The 20,753-nt window shown below is 40.3% G+C and overlaps 1 protein-coding gene across 1 annotated transcript; it reads left to right on the forward strand.

The window, feature by feature from the left end:
• Positions 1-2,869: 2,869 nt before the first annotated feature.
• On the forward strand, positions 2,870-7,134 carry LOC140277225 (zinc finger protein 703-like). Its single transcript, XM_072372179.1, has 2 exons — positions 2,870-3,450; positions 4,258-7,134. Exons 1-2 carry the CDS (start codon positions 3,214-3,216, stop codon positions 5,791-5,793), a joined length of 1,773 nt encoding a protein of 590 aa, XP_072228280.1. The 5' UTR covers positions 2,870-3,213; the 3' UTR covers positions 5,794-7,134.
• Positions 7,135-20,753: the final 13,619 nt, after the last annotated feature.

Here is a 20,753-nt window from a genome sequence, read left to right on the forward strand (position 1 = left end):
ACTGGTAAAAATGGCATAAATTAATAAAAGAAATTAGGCTCCTCTGTGACTTGTTCTGTATACTTTATTGATTTCTTTTTTTTGCGCTTAAATTAGTTCAAAGCCAGAAGACATATGATGCATCACTCCAATTGTCAAATTTAAAAGCAGAACTAGTTTGAGTAAAATGCAAAGTGAAGACACACATGGTAATTTAAGCCTTAGTGCAATAGTAAATGACTCAGCATGGGGCAGCTTGTAAACAGGAACATTTCATTAGGCATGGTGGAAATATGGCACCTGTCTTTTGTGCATCTGCAAACCACTGTTTGTTCTTTGACTATAACAGAGAAAAAAAACATCCTGTGCTAGAATCTGTACTCATGTATTGTGATAATAGGCCTATATGAAAAAAAGTAGGTCACAGCATTAGACATATATATAATCTAAGTATCTTGATTTTACATCATAAAGTTGCGTTTTTTTGCTAGAAGTTGTTAGAATAGGGTTTTGGATTTTCAGCTGTGAAACCTTGTTTTAAGGTTACATTTTAACCACAACTTTAAGGATAAATAGTTTAAGGATAAACGTATAGAACCTGATATTCATTGGCCTGTAACTTAGCAAATGAGGCAAATGTAGCTCAGGTTTACTGTTCAATTTACAGTTCTGCTTTTAGAGGAAATTCCAGCATTTAGAAAAACACAGGAACATTCTCACACAGGTTATTGGTGTTCTTAACCACACTAGTGGCTAACGAGGGCAATCTACCTGCTGTTGGTATTTATCAGTCAAACACCTGTTGGACAGATTGCAATTCTACCTGGTGTGTCTACATCTATGGTCCCCAGTGGATGAATCTCAATGACTTTTCATGTGGCATCACCAGAAGTCTGAGCATCTATTCGTAGCATTGGTATACCCTTTTTTTCAGATTATCATAGTCCTCAGAGCTAGAACCAACATAACTGTCGATCCCTAGTCTGTCCTTCTTGCACCACTCTGCAGTTGGTAATTTTGTTTAAGACAGACTATTTCCATTAGATAGATTGTAAAATAATCTGGTAGACACATTTATGGACCACAAAGAATGCCTTCAGCTGATATTAACATTTTTCAGTGACATAACTCAAAGGATTGGGGAACATTTTGAACCCACATTGACAGTGACCAGAGGTTCTCATGACTTTTGTAATAATTTGTGTATGCGTGAAGTATTATCCCGTAGTTTGTAATTGTGGCTATTTCATGTATTTCCATGAAATTTATGTTACCGTTCCCTTTTGGATGAACTTGATAATTATTGTGGTTCCTTAAGTTGGATCCTTGTGCTGTTATCAGGTCAAAATTGGTTGAATAACTTGGTGTATTCCAGTCAACAGGATAAAGTAAGTCTTTAAGATTACATGCTGCTACTTTGTAAGGGAGGTGCAACGTTGTTACAGTTCTGTGAAAGCACAACTTTGCCTGACCAAGTCATTAACTACCTATATCAAAGCAAATAATGTCTGACAACAACACTACAGTCTCACTGGGACTCAAACCCAGATCTCCAGGATGAAGATCGCTTGTCAAATGAATACAGACTGGTTATTGTGTCATGCATTTGTTTAAATGGTGGTCTAAACTAACAGAGCTGCACTGACCTTTTGCAGTGATCAACAAGCATCTGGACTTGTAAAAATGTTCTGTGTTTGCACGTCATCCACTCATCTGCTGCCTAAAGCAGTGCAAGATGACTCATTTGACTTATTTCCACTGCTGACTTTGTTCTCTGCACCACTGCGCTCACAAAAGAGCATTTTTAGTTTAATAAGGGGTTTATGTACCACATCCCAGAACACTCAGGACTGGTGAAAGTCACTGCCTTTTGCTTTGATTTGGCTTTCATAAAATGGAAATTGTAAGATTCCGAATTACATTTGAGCAAAGTTCAGTTTTCCAAATAGATTTTTGATTGTGTGGTTTCATTTAAACACTGTTTGGTCATATGTCAAATAATTGATACACACAAGCCTATGATCCATTGCTCATGGTTTGGAGCCCCCAGACTGTTTGCTTTGTTTCTTAGATGAAGTTGTTTTTATGGAAGCCACAACCTCATATGAAGTCAAAGCTTTTCTCTTAATCATGGCTGACAGCCTCTTGGACAAACACACACCAGTTTTAACTTTGTGTTTCTGCACATTGTGATTTATTCACCCATACATGGTACAATTTTGGCCCACAGACAAAGAAAACATCTGTTCAGAATTTTACAGAACGTAATGTTTCACTTTATGAATACAGCAAACATGTCTATCTATATAGAATATATTTTTTAATATATCTGTTAGGAAATTCCTTTGGTCTTTTGTGAAAAATTAAAGAGACTTATTTTACAAATGCCTTATAACATGGCAGAAAGTTATACCCTAACCTATTATGTCACTATAATTTTCAAATGTCTGCTATGTTTATAGTAGCATTGTAGCTACTTTCATTTCCACAACAAAAACACAGCCTATAAGCCTGTAAAATGACATATATGAGATTAAATTTGAGGTCTCAAAGCCTTGTCTCAAAGCCTTTGATCATTTAAATAGAGTCAGAGGTTTCATCAAACATTTGAAATATTTCCATAGAATTAAATGTCTAAAATCATTCCGTTTTCCATTAAAAGCAGTGGGTGCATAACAATCTTAAAAAATTGTGCAAAAATATTTGCATACCAACATCTCGTAACACTTGAGAGTACCTTATGACCCATTGAGGTAGGAGGATTGTTGACGCTGACGTCGCTCCGCCTTTACGCACGCACGCACGCTCGCACGCACGCCCCGCCCCGCCCCGCTCATTACTGATGCGGCCACCCAGCGGACAGACAGCGGCTGCTGCACTTTGAAGTGAACCCGTCGTGATCACAGAGCCGCAGAAGTCCGGACTGGAGACACGCACTGGAACATTTCCTCTGATCACTCGGATTCTACAGACTGTTCTGTGACGGGCATTTTTCGCGTCGACATAAAGGACACTGTGACATTTTGTGGACTTTTTTTGGGGGGGTTGAATTTGGAGCAGGATCCCCGTCGGACATGAGGATGCTTCAAACCAAGTAGCGCACCGGGTCCAAGTGGCTTCTCCGTCCTCCGGGACATCTAAGGTCGCTCAGTTGCGTTTCCGTCCGCTTGGATTACATTAGCGCGTCGCATCTTTGGACTAACGCACAGACTAAAGCGCAGCGCTTTATCTCAAATGAAATATCCTCCTACAGTATCTCCTGCGGATCGAGTTTGTCAGCGGATCGAGCTCAGTGAGGACTCTAAAAATTGTCGTCCCGGTGCCGCGGTCTCTTTGTTGACCCCTCTGGACCCACTTCGGCAGGCAAAGCGGCTTCCTCTCCGAGTTATCAAGATGTTGACTGCGCACACTGGACACTTGCTACACCCGGAATATTTACAGCCTCTAACCTCCGCACCAGTGAGCATCGAGGTATTTACTGACTTTTGCACCATTTTAGACTTTTATTACATAGATAGGATTGTCTTTGTGATTTTGCAACGGTGAGGGGGAAATAAAAAGATTAGTTATGACACCTGAAAGTGGGGAAGCTTTCTTTAGCAGGAAAGATAATAATACATGTATTTGATTTTTTATTTGTTTTATTGTGTGTGATTGATGTTCTCTGCTTCGCTTTGTTAGTGTACAATTGCATAATAGGTCACTGGGTTTCAATCAAGATAACCAACACAAGAAATCACTGCGATTAAATATTATTGAATCTGAAAAGCAAATAGTCCGTAAATTGACTAAATTAGTGAGCACTTTCTCTGATCGTGGAGTCCTTGTTTGGCTCTTTATTTGCCGAATCTTTTTTTTTTTTTTTCTGTCTGCTGTTTGTGACTGAAATGCAAATAAAAAAAATGACTTCACAACTTCACAGAGCCAGCAGTGAAGTCTTCAAATGTCTGCCTTTGTTTGAACAAAAACCTGAAGGGCAGACTCAGATAGACGGCAAAGAAAAACAAACCATTATTTGGCTGCTTTGTTATTGCTTCAAAGTACTGATTATTTTTCTTTTGTTCAAAGCTTAACGGTGTTCCCCTCGCCTACATCTTGCATTTCTCCGCTGTTTTCTAACTTTTTGTTGTCGAATCAGTGAAGCATAATGCTATATTGGCTTACAGGCCAATATCCACTGAGAACAGCTGTGCACTACTTTAGTTATATGTGCATTTTACAGTGTGCTGCACATTCTTTAAGAAAAGAAAATAACTTGAATCTCTGACTTTGTTGTAGCTGGATGCTAAGAAGAGTCCCCTGGCTTTGTTGGCTCAGACATGCTCTCAGATTGGTAAACCCGACCCTCCATCTTCCTCCAAGTTGGGCTCCTCCTGCAGCCAAAGTGACAAGGAGCCCAGCAGTCGGTCGTCTGCTCCCAGCCTAAAACTTGGGGAGCACCGCCCTTCCCTGGAGGACAAATCCAGCTTCAAGCCCTACAACAAAGGCAGTGGAGATGGTCGCAGAGATGGAGTCACCAGCAGCTCCAGCAGCGATAAAGTCGGGTTCAGGGTACCCAGCAGCAATAATGTCACCACTAATGGAAATTCGACCAGCAGCCAGCAGTCTTACTCACCCCACGCTGCTTCGCCCAGCTCTAGAGGCAGCAGCACCCCTCCAGGACATGCTCAGCAGCAGCAGCAGCACCACAAACACAGCCATTCTCCCGGTGGACAGCCCACCTCGCAGTCCCAGACTCCCAGTGGTGAAGCTGCACATGAGCACGGCAGTCCCACCAGCACAGCCAGCAGCAATAACAACAATCCCAAAAAAGACGCTGATGTGAGCAAGGCCAGGTCTGAAAGTCCACACCATGCAAACTCCAGCCACGTACGGGCCAGCACAAACTGCAGCAACAGCAGCTCTGACGGTGGCTCCAACCACGATGGAGGTAAAGCTGAGCCCACCCAGCCCAACCACGGCCCCGGACACATTACACCCATCTCTCCTTATAAGACCAGCCAGCCACTCTTCTCCCTGCCTTCCTCTAATATGGGCTACCATGGATCTGTCATGGGGGGCTATGCAGGCTACCCGTCCCAGTTTGTTCCAGGTTTGGACCCATCGAAGCAGAGCCTCGGCGTGGGGAGCATGGGAGGAAAACATCCGAGCTCCAGCCCTCTCACAGGCGCCTCTCCCCCCTCCTTCATGCAGGGTTTATGCAGGGATCCGTACTGTCTGAGCTACCCAAGTGTGTCCCATCTTGGCGGAAGCAACTGCAACTCCTGCATCCATGACCCCTCCTCCGCCCTCAAATCCAGCTACCCGCTGGTGTACCCCTCCCATCCACTTCACTCCCTCCACCAAAGCTCCCTGTCATCCAGCGTAACCTCATCCCTCTCTCACCCGCTGTACACGTACGGCTTCATGCTCCCCAACGACCCCCTGCCTCACGCCTGCAACTGGGTGTCTGCCGGAGGGCCGTGCGACAAGCGTTTCGCCACCTCAGATGAACTCCTGTCTCACCTCCGCACCCACACGGCTCTCCCTGTAGGGATGGACAGTAAGCTGCTTTCTGGTTCCTCCTCTGGACCCGCCTCCTGCCACCTTCACCTCCCACACCAGAGCAGCCAAGGCGCCATGCCCAGCTCTCTGTCTCTCAGGGCTCCCCACAGCCTGGGTTTAGCTCGCTATCATCCCTACAGCAAGGTCCATCTCCCCTCTGGACCGTCCTCCATCTCCCTGCACTCTCTGCCCACCACAGGTCCATACTACCCCCACTATGCTCTCTACAGTCAAAGACTTGGATCCGCAGCCGCTCTTGGATATCAGTAAAACACCATGTACTTTCATGTTTACAGGAATGGTTTCACATTTTTTGGAATTAGGCTTGTTTGTTTTCTGGCAGGGAGTGAAATGAGAGGATTGTAGCAACCCTTGTAAATGTGAAGCTGCAGCTATTTATCTTAGCTTCGCATTAAGAGCAGAGCAGTTGGGAAAATCTGGCGTGGCTCCACGCAAAGGTAGCAAAATGCAGCAAAATGCAGCTACCAGCCCTTCAAGAGCTCATCTTAAATGTTAATACATTTTAATAAAATTTTAAGCATGCACTCATCATTCATTTGGGACCAATTTCAATGGAACCAACAAAAACTGACAAAGAGGACAATGTGATAGGATAAATCATTGTTTTTATACCACATTTTTACACTTATTTAACAATAACTAATGAGCATTAAAGCTGTGGGTGTGTTACCTTTTTAAAGGCCAGGTTACATGCTTCCCCAGTCTTTATGCTAAGCTAAGCTGTAGCTTCGTGTTTAGCCGGCAGACATGACAGTCGTGTCCGTTTTCTCAGCCAGAAAGACAATAAGCACATTACTAAAAATGTTTCACTGTTACTTTCAGTTTAAATGTGGCAAGTTGCTGCTTCCTCTGACTTCAGACAGATTTCAAGTTAAACTGGGGGCGAGTGTACAAGCTCTGGATTTTGACTTGAGAGCATCTTTACACTTTTGTTTTAACTTTGCGATTTCAAGTCGGTCCCCACTCCGAAAGTTCAGAGGACCCGTGGCTCTTGCATGTCTGCACATTACTGGGATACATCTGCAACAGAGCACTTTGAGGTGATCTGCTGCCCCGTGTTCTTCAGCAAATCGATGGTTGGACGTGAAAGCTCTTAGACGTTGAGGATTTTCTCTGCAAACGGTGACAGTTTAGTGCAGAAAACAAAGTAGCGTGAGAGAAACGGCTGCGAGCTGCAGCCTCTGGTCTCAGTCGCTTTCTCCCTGCAAGAGATGCATGTAAGCTTGAAACAGCGTTCACACTAAACTGCCCCATCGTTTGTGATGATTTGTTTAGCTTATTCCTACTGAGAAGTTGTATTTATTTCAAGCAGGATCTCAGACTTTGATGTTTAGCTTATATTCCCCTTTTTACCGTCCTGTGAGCAGACATGTTGGAGGCCAGATGACAAGTGTTGAAAATGTGTCTTAGCACTCCTTCTTGAACGAATGTTGAAATCACATCTCGCTCTCAGCTTTTTGATTGTTTTTATTTTCACAGCAAATCAATAAAACTGAGATGTGATATTTTTTGTAATATTGGAACACCCTGTGGTGGGATCCAGTGAAAGGGGAGGTCATATTTTGCTAAATAAATCACACTGAAGATGTGTATTCTGTTGTCTTCATTTCTGATGCAGCTTCGGCCAGAGCTGAGGTCCTCACATCTGTACAGATTTATGAGTTAAATAGCAGCCAACAAAAACTTGGATTTCGAAATGTTTTTGTTCATCAGTTACCTTGGGTTCACTGAGGTCAGTCTGTTGAGAAGCACCACATTGTTAATGTCAGAAATACACGCAAATACATCCTGATTTACTGACAGGTGGTTTTTCTTGATCAGCCACAAGGCCTTTGTACAGGCAGTCCTTATTATGACAGGAAAGTACCTCAAGTACCTCCAAAATATTTTGCTATGCAGTTCAACCAGTTTCTAACTCTCTGTCTTCAAAGGGAAAACAAGTGAGGTGTTGATGGGAAGATGTAAACTTTTGTCAGCTAAGCTTTGACAGTGATCCGGATGTTTGCGAGCAGCTATTTTTTACCATGAAAGAATCTAATGATTGATGACTTTAAGAGTGCAGTGCTGTCAGCAGTAAGCACATCACTGAGCTGCAGCAGTGTCACCTTGAAGTGAAAGCCTCCAGATTTAAAGCTCTCAGATTCGGTGTGACAGTCAAACCTGTCAGAATGTAATACATACATACTGTAGGATCCTGATAAGCATCGCTTCCTGTTGGAGTTCAATCAGTCGCTAAAGTTACCACGACTGCTGCATGATTGGTAGCGGTAATACGCCATTTCCTAGCAACAAGACACAGTGACACCCTGGGTGAAGTATAAATGACCCACGCTGGTCACTCACAATTCTGGCAAGGGACCCATGGAGATCAAAACAGCCTGTTCCTGCTGTAACAAGAGACGACGCTCCTGTTTCTGTGGGCTGAGATGGAGTTATGGGCTGTCTGAGTTCAGCGGGAGGGCATAGCATCTCGGAGGCCAACTCTGAAGGTTTTAGGTTGCAAAATATGACCCACAAAACAGATGCACTTAGTTTATTAACTCTTAGCGAGGAGTCTGCAGCTGATAACATAAAGTTTCACTCCTCTCCGTCGTCGCCAGGTTACAAGCTGAGGATATTTTGAGGTGCTTTTACCTGCACTGAGTTCAGGTAACGGGTGTGTTTACTGGAACAATGGGAGTGTAGAGCTGGATTGGGATGCCACCTATTGGTGACCAGTAATACCTGTTTGTTTTCAAGTTGGATGAAAAGAGAACACGTGCTTCTGATATCATTTTCTACTTTTCTTTAATACAGATGGCATCGATCTGCCGAGACGTTTATGACATTTAATGAAAATAAGTACTGAGTTAATGTAATTAACAACAAAAATGACAGTGTTTATCAGAGACTGCTTAGAAAGAGGGCGGATCTTTGGACATGTTATCATACCAGTGTTTGACAAAATTTAATATTCCGCTTGTAAAATGTATTAGTGAAAAAGTAGAGTAGTCTAAAATATTATTAAACAAATGTCAGGCTTAAAAGATTGGCTAAACTGCTTTTAGCTTATCTATTCCAACTCATCCTGATCTCATAAGAGATTATTAAATATATTTGCTGGTCTACAGTTATAATATCACTGCTTTTTCTTCACATTCTTGCCTGCACAGATGCAGCTTACGTTTCAATTTGTCTGCATGTCAGCGTTCATACATGCTCCTACGCCAAGAGATCCATTTTCCATGTGTCTCAAGCACTCACGAAGAAGAAGGACCATGCTAAAGACAGCTAATTCGACACCCATCCTGCATTTTGTTTTCCATGGTCTTTGTACGTATCAGCTTCCCGCCTAATTACAAATCCTTACGTTTCAGTTCGCTCTCAATGTGAAAAGTACATGGATCGTTGTACATGTTATAAGATACATGGTTTACCATTCATGGTCACGATTCCAGTCTTGTTGATTGTGAAACTATATGTGAATAAACACAACAATCAAACATATTCTTTACAAAAAATAGAGCAGGGTTTGATCATTTTCGCAGATTCATGCAGACGATAACTGCGGCTTTTTTGTTTTCAGTAACTGAACTTTTCTTTCTGGCCTTTTTCCTGAAACTTTTATTTGTAAGGGAGTTAAGTCAGCCCATCATTCATGCGGTTTTTCACCAACAGTCTCTTTTCTTTGAACCAAAGACAACCCAACAATTGTTGATGGAGGATGTGGAAGTTACTCATTTACCATACCCACCAATATTTTTCCAGTCAACCATGGGATTTGCTGTTCATTCTTCACAAAGCATGTCAATTTCTCAAAGACTGAAGCCATTTTTAAAACCATTTAGATTCAATTAAACCTAATATGTGCAGATATTTTGCTGTAACATATAAAAAGTCCTCTGGTCTTGCTCCTCTTGCCTGGTTGGTCTGAGTGAGTCCTTGGTGAAGCCTGACAGCACCAATGATTAATGATGACAGACTGTGGAGCTGCTCCTTCATTTCATGACGAGCCTTTAACCTCTCAATTAGCTTGAAACAGTGCTAAAGAAAAGCAGTTGAGTTTAAAAGATGTCCAGGGATGTTCATTATTTAATGACTCATTTCTAATGTAAGAAGTATTTCCTTAGTTTTTCCCCTTTGCTCTTACGCATTATTAAAATCATTAGGCATTGTCAGAAATTACAAACATCTGCCCTGATATTTTCTCTGACTTCTCTCTGAGTTACAGCTTGCGAACTGTTTCCCAGAAATGGACTCCTCTGTTTTCATTTTGTCCTCTCTCCAACTTTATCACTTCATCCATCATCCTACTATGAGTGCTTTTCAAGTGGTCCAAAAATAAAGCGGACACAGATGTCAGCCAGGCTATACTGATGTTTCTAAACCGCCATAAACCCATCACTTACATCCACCCACAAGCAGGGAGAAATGTTGAAAATACACTTTTCTCGCTTACAGAAAAACACTCCTCATAGCCGCTGTCGAACCAAGCTCATCCATTACACTGCTCATATATTAAATTACCCACATCCAACAATAAATTAGGCTGCACTTGAGCAGGTATTTTTATTTCTAAAAATTTAACCAATCAGATCTCTCCCATCTCTCTTTCCTTGTGTCATTTGTAAGGAAAAAAAAAGTCAACAGGGATTTTAGTGGTGTTCAAGAGGGCAAACGCAATTATGGTTTCTCTTCTAATGTGCATGGCCCCAGCTGGTTTTGATCTGGCTGTGCTCTGAGGGCTCAGAGCTCAGTTGTCAGCTCTCATGCATCACAGACCCAGTGCTTAACGGAGAAACGTGCTTTGGCAGTGACCAGCGGAGGCCTGGAGGCCAGGAGCGGCTGCCGGTGGGTTAGCCACATGCAAGGGGGGCTGGGGGTGACACCATCCTCTGCTTTCCGCATCTGGATCATCACGACCACATTCTCCAATTCCTTATGGTTTTTCACCCTCTTCACAAACGTAGTCCGCTGTAATTGGCCAGCGTGACCCAGAGCAGACGCCATGCCTCAGACTTGGGAGGTCAGAGAAAAGACTCCAAAGTACACACACATATGGATGGCAACAGAATTGCAGAAAAGCAGAGATGGGGAGAGTACAAAGCGGACGGAGAAAGAGAAGCCTGCATGGAAATAAGCAGACGTGATTACTCAAATACAGTCATTAAGGAGGAAATGTTGTTTTTCAAGCTGTCAGGATGATTAATGAGGGAGAGTAAATCCACTCAAACGCTGTTGTTTAGTCTAACCAGCAGACCTGATCTCTGCCACTAACTTACAACAGACAGGATGTATGTGTGCATTCAGCAATGTGGTGAGCCGAAACAACAAAAGCTGCTGTGCACCTACAAAAAAAGACAGAAAAGAAGCTGCTTTCAAAGAGTTTTGGTGAATATATATATGACTCTAAACTTAGCCCAATGAACTCTTGATTTTGTCATACATCAAAATCAAGTATGTGGTGTTTGCGTTTGTCCTTCCTAACTATCAGACAAACAAATGCACGGAAAACATAACTGTATGAATCACTAACAGCTGTAGGAGATGACAAATGTGTGTTACATAATGTAAACATAAAAACCAGAATTACAAATGTGCATCGCAAGCTTCTGTGTAATTTATGGTGTACTGTCCAATCTACAAACACTCAACAGTTTGACTAGTAAATCCATTGGAACTTTTACAAAAATGCTATTTTTCTCCATTTTCATAAAAATGCATCTGAAAAGCTAGCCGAGGATATAAATGTCTAAATGCATATGTCAAACTTTCTATAGATTGTAAAGTTTGTATGGAATCATCACAATAGACTTTCCAAAAACAAAAACCGCATGAAAACGTGAAATAATGTAAAGTAGGAGGTGTTAGCATGCCCTCCTAATTCCAGGTGTTCCAGGACAAAAGCTATATAATATATAAGATATATAATATGAAGGACATATAACGTACGTTTATATTTTGTAGGTTATGATACAAAACAAAAAATGGATTTTTAAGAATTAAAATGTGGTATTTACTCAGTTTACTCAGTTTAAGCTAACACCAGCAACTTTTTATAAGGTTTTACTGGACTAGCAAAACTCTGCGTTATCATTTTATAGATATAATTTCACAACATTAAGACCAAAACATCTTTGTAATATAGCATCATATTAGCTTCTGTCTAATCTTCCCTATCTCTGAGGTTAAGGTTGATAGCCAGGGTTGAGGGTCATGTGGCTATTTCTAAATTATTAGATATTATAACTTATAAATGGATCAAATTCTCAATGATTTGGTTAATGTGTGCCATGATAACAGTTCCCTGTGAGCACAAAATGTATCCTCTGTGATAATATCAGTGGAGCCTGTTTTTGCTTTTCTTCAGCTGAACTCCAGCAGCAATTTTTCAAATATTACATCTGAAAGAAAAATTGCCAACATTATAACAAATTGGATGCCGTGTGAAGATAAAGCAAAACATGTGTAGTCAGACAAGACTTAGCCAACAGTCGATTTCAGAACTAATTTATTCTCCCAAGTTTGGTTACTGGTGAAAATTTGTTTTTTAATTTCTGATGAAAAGCAATCTTGAGACATCTTCCTCTGGTTTTCCTCCTCTTCACCACTTTCATTCAAAGCGCATATCATGCTGCAATAGATCACCTGGCCTACAGTTTTAAGTGTCAACGCATTCTAGAAAATTAGTCTTCTTTGTGAGTTTTCCAGCCTGCACAGTGCCAAAGGCCTCAGAAACTCCAGATGTTCCCTAAATCATGCTGGAAGGCAGATAAGGAATCAGCTTTCAACAGATGTCTTGTGCCTGGACTTGATGATTTAGTGGCTGTGAATGATGAGACAGTGTTTCAGTGTCTCGCAGCTTGACTGGCTTTTATCATTACACAAGCAGCTGTGGATCTGGGTGACATCATGTCAGGGGATGGGAGCAAGAATGAGATGGCAGCTTAGTTCTTCATATTTTTATGTCTTTTGAAAATTAATGTATTTGACATGAAGGACTCTCTTTTGGCTTCAATATGACATACAACCATGGGAATGTGGAACTGAAACACAAGAAAAGTTGTTTTGTAACTGTTGTTTTGAGGGTGAGCATTAATCACTGACCATGGAAATAGCAATTTGACAAAGTCATTTTAACTCCACTCACTCACATTTCCTGCAGATTTCGTGCCACTAAACAATCTTAGCTGACAGTAAACCATATTATTTTCCAGAAAATAAATGGACCTTTCATACTTTCAGAATAATGATATCCAGACTCATGGTATTATTTAAAGAAAAAAGTTGTTACTTTGTGAATATTAAGCCAACATGCTGTGAAAGTGGGCCATTATTGATACCAGAATCTGAAAATAAAAGCAGTTAATTTAGCCACCAATGATTTATATTAAATATCAAATATTTATAATATTAGATGAAAGACATCTGAGCAGAATGTCAGATGATGGTAGATATGTAGCAGTTGTTGGTGGTTGGTTTAGGAATTAAGAGCTGCGTCTCACTTCCAAGCCCACACATACGACAACTTAGGAACTTCTTAGAAAAATACCTTGTGATTTAAAAGATAATTGGAACGATGACAAAATCAGGGCTTAAATTAGATCACATCAGGGGAGAAAACTGGGACTCCAGTTTCATAGTAATTTGCAGCCCGTTCTCATCAGAAAATGTTTAATAGGTACATTTGTCTACAAGTCGTGTTGTAAATTGTGAGATGGCACTGTATCCCTGGGCTGTTGTTTTCTGTAGGGCTGCATTCATGTGTGAAGATGAGAATTGTGACCCATGAATAGTAAAATGTATGAGCAGTAGCAATGAAAGATTTTGCAACCGTCATGATTTATTTTGTAACATCTCATAGATTAGAGCACAGAAAAAAAGAATCACAAGACAGAGTGATCTCTCGAATCCCCTCCTTCCTCCTTAGCTTTTGTGGCCAGCATAACTTAATGTATGGCGACATGTAACGTTAATGTACCGATGAATCAAAACTTGAGCTACATTTCAGTAGGGAAAAGGAGAGCTTTGATAACTGTACAATTTTGTGACTTTATTAGGAAGCAAATTCTGTCATGATCGGGATGTCATTTGAAATAATCTTCTGGGGTCTATGTAGAAAAAAATATGGAATTTCCACTAATAGTTGTTGACGCATTACGTTGACCAAAGCGGTAGCTGGACCTGACGACCCTACAATTTTCAAGAGGAATTATTATTGTTCCAAATGTCAGACTATTCAAATCTGGGTAAGATATAAACCTGTGACCAGACCGCCTCAGTGTTTGAGGAGGAAACGGCGTGAGGAGCGTTGCGGTTGGTAGTTGTTGTCTGACAGCACGAATGACTGACACAAACCGTGAGGGACTTGGACAGATGAAAGCCATAGGCGCAGGGAGTGGGGGCGTATGAGGGTCAACACATCGCCTGTGCTTTGAGTGTGGCCTAGCAGCTGTATGCATAGGGGAGCCTTGGCCTCCTGCTCTGCATGTCAGGGGCCGTGATTAATGACCTGGAGGCCTTGCTCTTAAACCCCCCCGCTGCCCCACAGAAGTCCCTGCAGCCACTGCTCGTTTAGCTAATAGACACAGTCCGGGACGGACAGGCGCAGAAGAAGAGTGCAAGTACATCTTTGCAAGCAGACATGAAATGAGAGCAATTTCCCTCTTACAAAACACAGCATACCACTTTTGCAGACTCTATGTAATTTCAGGGCGAGAGCTGTGATTTCTTAGATTACTGTGTGCGCCTGTGTAGTGTTGAGGCTGAGAGGGCGCCTATGCCTGTGTACTGGTTCCCAGCTTGTCAGGCAGCTGTCGAGGAGTGATTTATGACCACTAGACTCCAACCTGTCTTCACTGCCAGTTCAGTATTGTTACAACTGACAGCTAATGAGGCCAGACATGCTTTCAAGCAGAGCACTTAACAGGACTTCAATCTTCCCCCGTCACGAGTACCATTTTTGCACACACTCCTTCACACAGCAGCCTCCATTCTCTATGCCTTCCTTGTTCTCTGTCTTTCTGTGGTGGAATATATGACAGGCACTGAAAAGGCCTCTGCTGACAGAAGGAGATGTTTCTCAGAGGGAAAAGGCAGAAGAAAGTCTTTAACACTGGCACACCCTGAATAATGCTTTATTTAATGTAATACCCCCCCCCCCCGGATTTTAATCAATTATAAAGAAATTAGCTTTTTTTAGAGAAGATTGATAACACCTTCATGTCTGAGTTTGTGAGATATTAAGAAAGAGCAGGGAAAGGGTTGGCATAGTTCAGCCTAGCTTAGCTTAGCATAAAGACTCAAAACAAGGGGAAACTGCTAGCTTGCTCGGTCCATATATAAAAATCCTGTCTGTACCTCCCTCAGGGTTAGTGATTTAATCTTCTATTTATTTGATCCCTTCAATAACTTAAAGATTATTTCTGTTATATTTCTACTGGTTTATTTCCCATTAATGTGACTGTTGTAGTTGTATGCTAAGCTAATACTTGACACGTCAGTTGTAAAGATCTGAGAAAATGAAACCTTGCACTCAATAGCAAATAATGGAGAGAAATACAAGATTTTTTTTTTTTACTGTTGTTTTTAAGTCTATCTGATAGTAAACCCAGTGGGGAAATTTTAGATATACAGTTTCCGTACTTGTGCCTAAAACAAATTTAGCTGTCAGCGCAATAAGATGATTTTACTTAAATGTCTTGTAAAAAGTTGAGTTTTTCAATAATCATTGCAAATAAAATTGTGAAATTATTTGAGAAAGACTAGTTAACACCTTGTTCATCCCTGCACTGCATACCCAAATTGAACTAATAACTTTACTTTACTCTCGTCTCTTTTCAAGGGCAAAACTATCAGGAGCAATAACTATTAATGAAACTACCACGAATTAAATTTTTTAATTAGCTCTAACTAAATTAACTCTAATTAGCTGTTTGATTGCTATAGTCATATCCCTTTTATAAAAGTGTATTAATTGATTTAGCAAATATCTATTATTATTTTTTTTTGCCATATTTTACCTTACAAAAACTCTCACCAACTAGTTTAAACTTATGATGTAGTGATGCACACAAACAAACTGACAGTAGAGACTGCTTCATACAGAATATCTCATTTGCCAAATTTTGCAATTTGCTCTTTAATTGTTTTTGGCCTTGATTGCAACTTGAAATACATTCTGGGCAATCCGATACCATGTCACAGTTGTACCTACTTTCAGTCATTAGTCAGCTGACCTAAACACTTTGCTTTATGACATATTCTTTGTGAACACAATATTTAATACTGATACCATCACTTAGCTGTGGAGTTTATGCACACATTTCCTGCATACCAGGTTTCTGGGCCTGTGATAACTTACTGTTGTATGTTATCACATACAACTGTAGATTCCCAGTGAGGGAATAGAAATCTGTGTAACCACATTATGTTTTTTTTGTATTTTCAATCTCATCAGACATCCGCTCAGATTTGTTTCCCTCTGGAGGTGCTCAATCCTTGGAGGTTGGGACACTGTGTTTTAAGCAGTTAAAAATACTACCTCTTCATGGATGAACCATTACTGGCAATAATAAAGTCACGCATAATATATCAATCTCTTTTACATGTTCGGTTACTTTTTTCACATGAGTAGGAATTGACAGGGGGACTAGTAATTGCAATTCTTCAATGCCATCACCAATTACTTGTCATAAATGCACATTTCACAATGTTTTTAAGCTCTTTAATTCTCCCATAATTTTCCTAGTAGTAGTTTTACTTTTGATCCTTAAAGTGTATTTTCTTGCTGGTACTTTTCTATTTTTAGTGTACTGTGGATCAAATTTAGAATATAGTACTTTTCCTCAGTGTATATTTGTGATATTACTTCTATTTTTGGAACCAAAGTACTTCTGCTCCCACCATTTGCCAGTAAAAAAGACATAACTGAACCTAAATGGTGCCACAAGGTCTTTTTTTTTCTTTTTCTGACCAGCTGTTTCTAGTCTTTATACCAAGCTGACTTACCCAGCTGCTGGCTGTAGCCTGATTTATAAACATAATATCACATTTCTTATCAAACCCTCAACAGGAAATTAAAAACTTCCACTAACATAGACTTATTCCTGTAAGTATGAGACCCATTTGTTTTAGCTGGACAACAAAGTCTTTGGCAGAGTGCAGCTGAGGGCATCTGTTTGTTGTGCTTCATAAACTGCATTGTGATCTGTATCATTACCAGGTTAAGGGTTCAGTGGGATATACCGATTGAAATGCCTGTTTTTACATGATAGTCAGTGAATCAGACCTGATCACATTAACTGGACACACTCAATCTCAGTGTCTCCAAGTTCTCCTGCGGTAGCAAATCACTCACAGAGTCTCTGGCAGCTTTCCCACCTTTAACCCTGAGTTCCCTGTCAGCAATGATTAATGGCAGGCTTACTGGCTGCTAACTTGCATTGCTCTGCAGGCTGTGCCATTGTCTCCTGGATACCTAATGAACTTCGACAAGTCCTCTGACCCGGCGCTGATGTAGTTGTCAAATGCTGCAACGGCGACTCCTGGAGTCAGATGCTGGCAAATGGGGACAACAACCAAGAAATAAGTGTTACTAAATAATAAACTGCCAACTGTGTTGGCATGATGCTCAAAGACATTGAACTCAAACTATTTACAGCCCCCTCCAAACATGTGCTAATAGTTTGGTGACATCTGAATCTACTCACAGTGTACTTTTGGATAAGTAGATAGAAATGTATACGCTATAAGACTCTATATCAGTAAATAAGAGCCAAAACCAATCTTTTTTTGTCTTATTTTCTTGTTTTCATCTCAAATTCAGCAAAAACAATTTAAAACTTTATAGTCAGATACATTTAGATTTTTTGACATATTTCAGTCAAACTTGATATTTTTAGGTTGTTAAATGTATCTGCTAAAAACTCCCAGAGGTCAGAAAACACTGAACTTAAGAAATACAAACACATACAAACACTTGTTACGGGAGTTATTATACAATCCTAAATAATCCTAAATCCTTCAATGAGTAGAGAACTGTGTGACCAAACAGAGATTTATGACAAGCTCACAAATAGGTCACAAATAAGTATGACAAGCTCTACTATTTCCAGTTAGAGGATTGGTTCTGTCATTAACAATAGTACAAAGGTGGAAAAAATATAAATGAAATTCTTTAGCATTTTTTAATTAAATGAGTCTTTATCAGTTTCATATGGCCAAAGAAAATCTATCTAAATTCAGATGTGATTTCATGCGTGTTGCATCTACCTTCAGCTGTAACTTTATTCTGTGTGGTATGTCACTGTGTGGTATATCATATCTTTATTCCACCACATTTACAGTTAGTTTAAGCTAACAGCTATCGGATCCTCTGAAATAGTTAAATGACTAAACAGGAGATATATTTATAAGATTAAAAACTCTTAATGTGTTAAATGAACCTACCTAAAAAATGAACTCCTCCTCAACCAGCTGCAACATGAAAATGATGTTTGATAATCACTGATGTATTAACTACCCAGGAGCCCGCTTCAGTTAACTGTGTTTTTCTTAACTGCTTTGTGATGATCAATCTAATATTGTAGCTGAGTTGACTTTGCAGTTTTTGGCAGCTATTGCTCAAGAGGTGGTCGTAATTCTGTTGGAAGGTTGCCGGTTCAATACCCAACTTCCCCAGTCTATATACTGTTAGTCAAACCATCCTTGGACAAAATTACTGAACCCGACATTGCCCCCTAGTGTGTTCCTTGTTTTAAAATTGCTTTGGATGAAAGCATCTGTTAAATCAACGCATTAATGTAAAGTAATGTAAAAATTTGTACGTACCTGGTTACACGTTGTCTTGTGCTTCTTTTCTTGTCATCTTAATGACTTTGCTACTAAAATAAAGGCTGTTGAATTCCCCCTTTATACTGGAAACAGTTCATATTTCATATCTAACACCTTTTGGTGATCTCACTTTTCTGTAATGGCAAAATCTTTTATTAGCACATACCGTATGTCACATAAACAGTGAGTATTTTTATATTCCCCTATGAAAAGTGAAATAAAGAACCAAAAGACTGAATAAACTTTAGAAATGTTGCATCCATCCATCCATTTCAGAGACACCAATTAACCTAACAGGCATGTTTTGGACAGTGGGAGTAAGAACCTGGAGAGAACCCAGCCTGGAGTTGAACCTGGAATCCTCTCACTGTGAGGCAATGGTGCTAACCACCACACATATTCTGGGGCTGCATTCAGCCCCAAACTTGGTTCAAAAACTTGAAGTCTTAGCTTTAGAGTAATTCAGGACCAATCTCAGAGCAACTCTGAGAAAGGAAAACACAAATCTTCGGGACCACATGATTGTTCACTAAATGAATGAATCAGTTAATGAATGTTTTATATAATCCATGACTTTGAAAAAACAGGCATATTTTTGCCTATTTTACTCTTAATTACTCACACATCCATAGTTATGCTGCCATAGGCATAGACTGCTGGGAGACTTCCCATGATGCACCTCTCCTCATTCTGCTCTATTTTTCTCTCCTTGTACATATGACATTATTGTTGTCATTAACTTGTGTTTCTCTTTCTCCACAGGTATCCCTGGTCTCGTGTTATGGAGCTTAATGGCCTCCTCCTTCCTGTCCTCTCAACCCCCAGCTGGTGGAGGCAGATGGCTCTTCCCGGTTCTGGTTCTGATGGAGGTTTATTTCTGTTAAAAGGGAATTTTTTCTTTCCACCATCACCTTGTGCACACCCAGGACAGGCGTAGAATCAAATGTAAGTTCCAATGCAGTCAGTTGGTTTCCTTAGCAAGGCAACTTTTTAAAAAAAAATTGGCTCTCTATGAATTGGACTGATTTGTAATTTAATTAATTGGCTCTGATTGGATTATGATTTCATTACAATGAGTTGGATTGTAATTGACTTGAATCGGATTGTATCTTTGAAGTGCCTTAAGATGACATTTATTGTGATTTGGCTTATATAAATAAACTGAACTGAATTGAACATATATTTTTGCTGTATTTAATTTACATTTGATTTCCATCCATCTATTTTCTATACCCACTTAATCCAATCCAGCTGCCATTGGGAGGTGGGGTACACCCTGGACAGGTCGCCAGTCCATTAAAAATGCCACACAGAGACCAACAACCACACACCCACACACTCACTCCTAGGGTCAATTCAGAATCACCAATCAACCTAACGTGCATATTTTTAACTGGTGGGAGGAAGCCAGAGTACCCGGAGAGAACCCACACATACATGGGAAGAACACAGAAGCAGGAACTTCTTTACTGCGAGGTGACAGTGCTAACCAATCACACCAGTATGCAGCCCAAATGTGTTTTATCATGCAGTTCATTTAGTAGTTAATGCATTTAATACTAATAAACCCCAGTGTTCTGAAAGTGTTGTGATAATTTAAGTACATTACTGCTGCATAGTTACAGTTTCCAATTGTGAAATAATGTAGTTGTTGCTTTCTCTTTCTATAAAAGCTTTTATCAGTCTGGTTCTTATTTGATATTTTTAAGATTTTGTTTCTCTCCTTGGTTGTGACCTTCTAACTGCTTTATAAAGCGCCGACTTGCAAGTTGCTTGAAAAAGTGCAGCATCAGTTAGGATTGAACAATTGATCGTATCTGTGGTTTTTTTAGAAACTAAATTTTATTTCTTTTCTGTAGGACATCTCTTCTTGTTTTTCAGCCATTTTCTGCTCTGCTTAAGGAATTTCTCAGCCTCTTAAAAGTCCTCCTGCCTGCTCTGAATAGGAGCGCTTTTAAGAGTTAAGATACTTCATAAATAACTTTTATCTTTACTTGGATATAGCCTTTCATTTTCAGCCAACAATTCTAAGAATTTTCTTTGAATTTCAGAACTAGGGGCCACTCTTTGCTCTAAGTATTTATGTGAATATGTGCAGCAGACTTTAAATCAGTTAGACTCTGCTGCCCCCTGCTGTAAATTTGTCTCAAATACAATAATGTCTTATTAGTTTTATGAGTGCAACAGTTTCACATTCGCTGTACCTTGGCTAAAAACAATAGTTCCTCTATCATTCGCTTTTAACTGCCATACAAAAGAAAATGCGCATCCATTCTTAAATCAGCGTGTGTTTTGTAAAGTGTGTTCTCATCGCTCCAGCCCAGCAGGACTCTGCTCCTTCCTCCCTGCTTTTCCTGACGTTGTTCCCAGCTGCTCCCTCCCCCTTCACGGCTCCT

The sequence above is a fragment of the Leuresthes tenuis genome, unplaced genomic scaffold (genome assembly GCF_036924035.1).
Source record: "Leuresthes tenuis unplaced genomic scaffold, fLeuTen1.0.hap1 SCAF_19, whole genome shotgun sequence".
Lineage (NCBI taxonomy): Eukaryota > Metazoa > Chordata > Actinopteri > Atheriniformes > Atherinopsidae > Leuresthes > Leuresthes tenuis.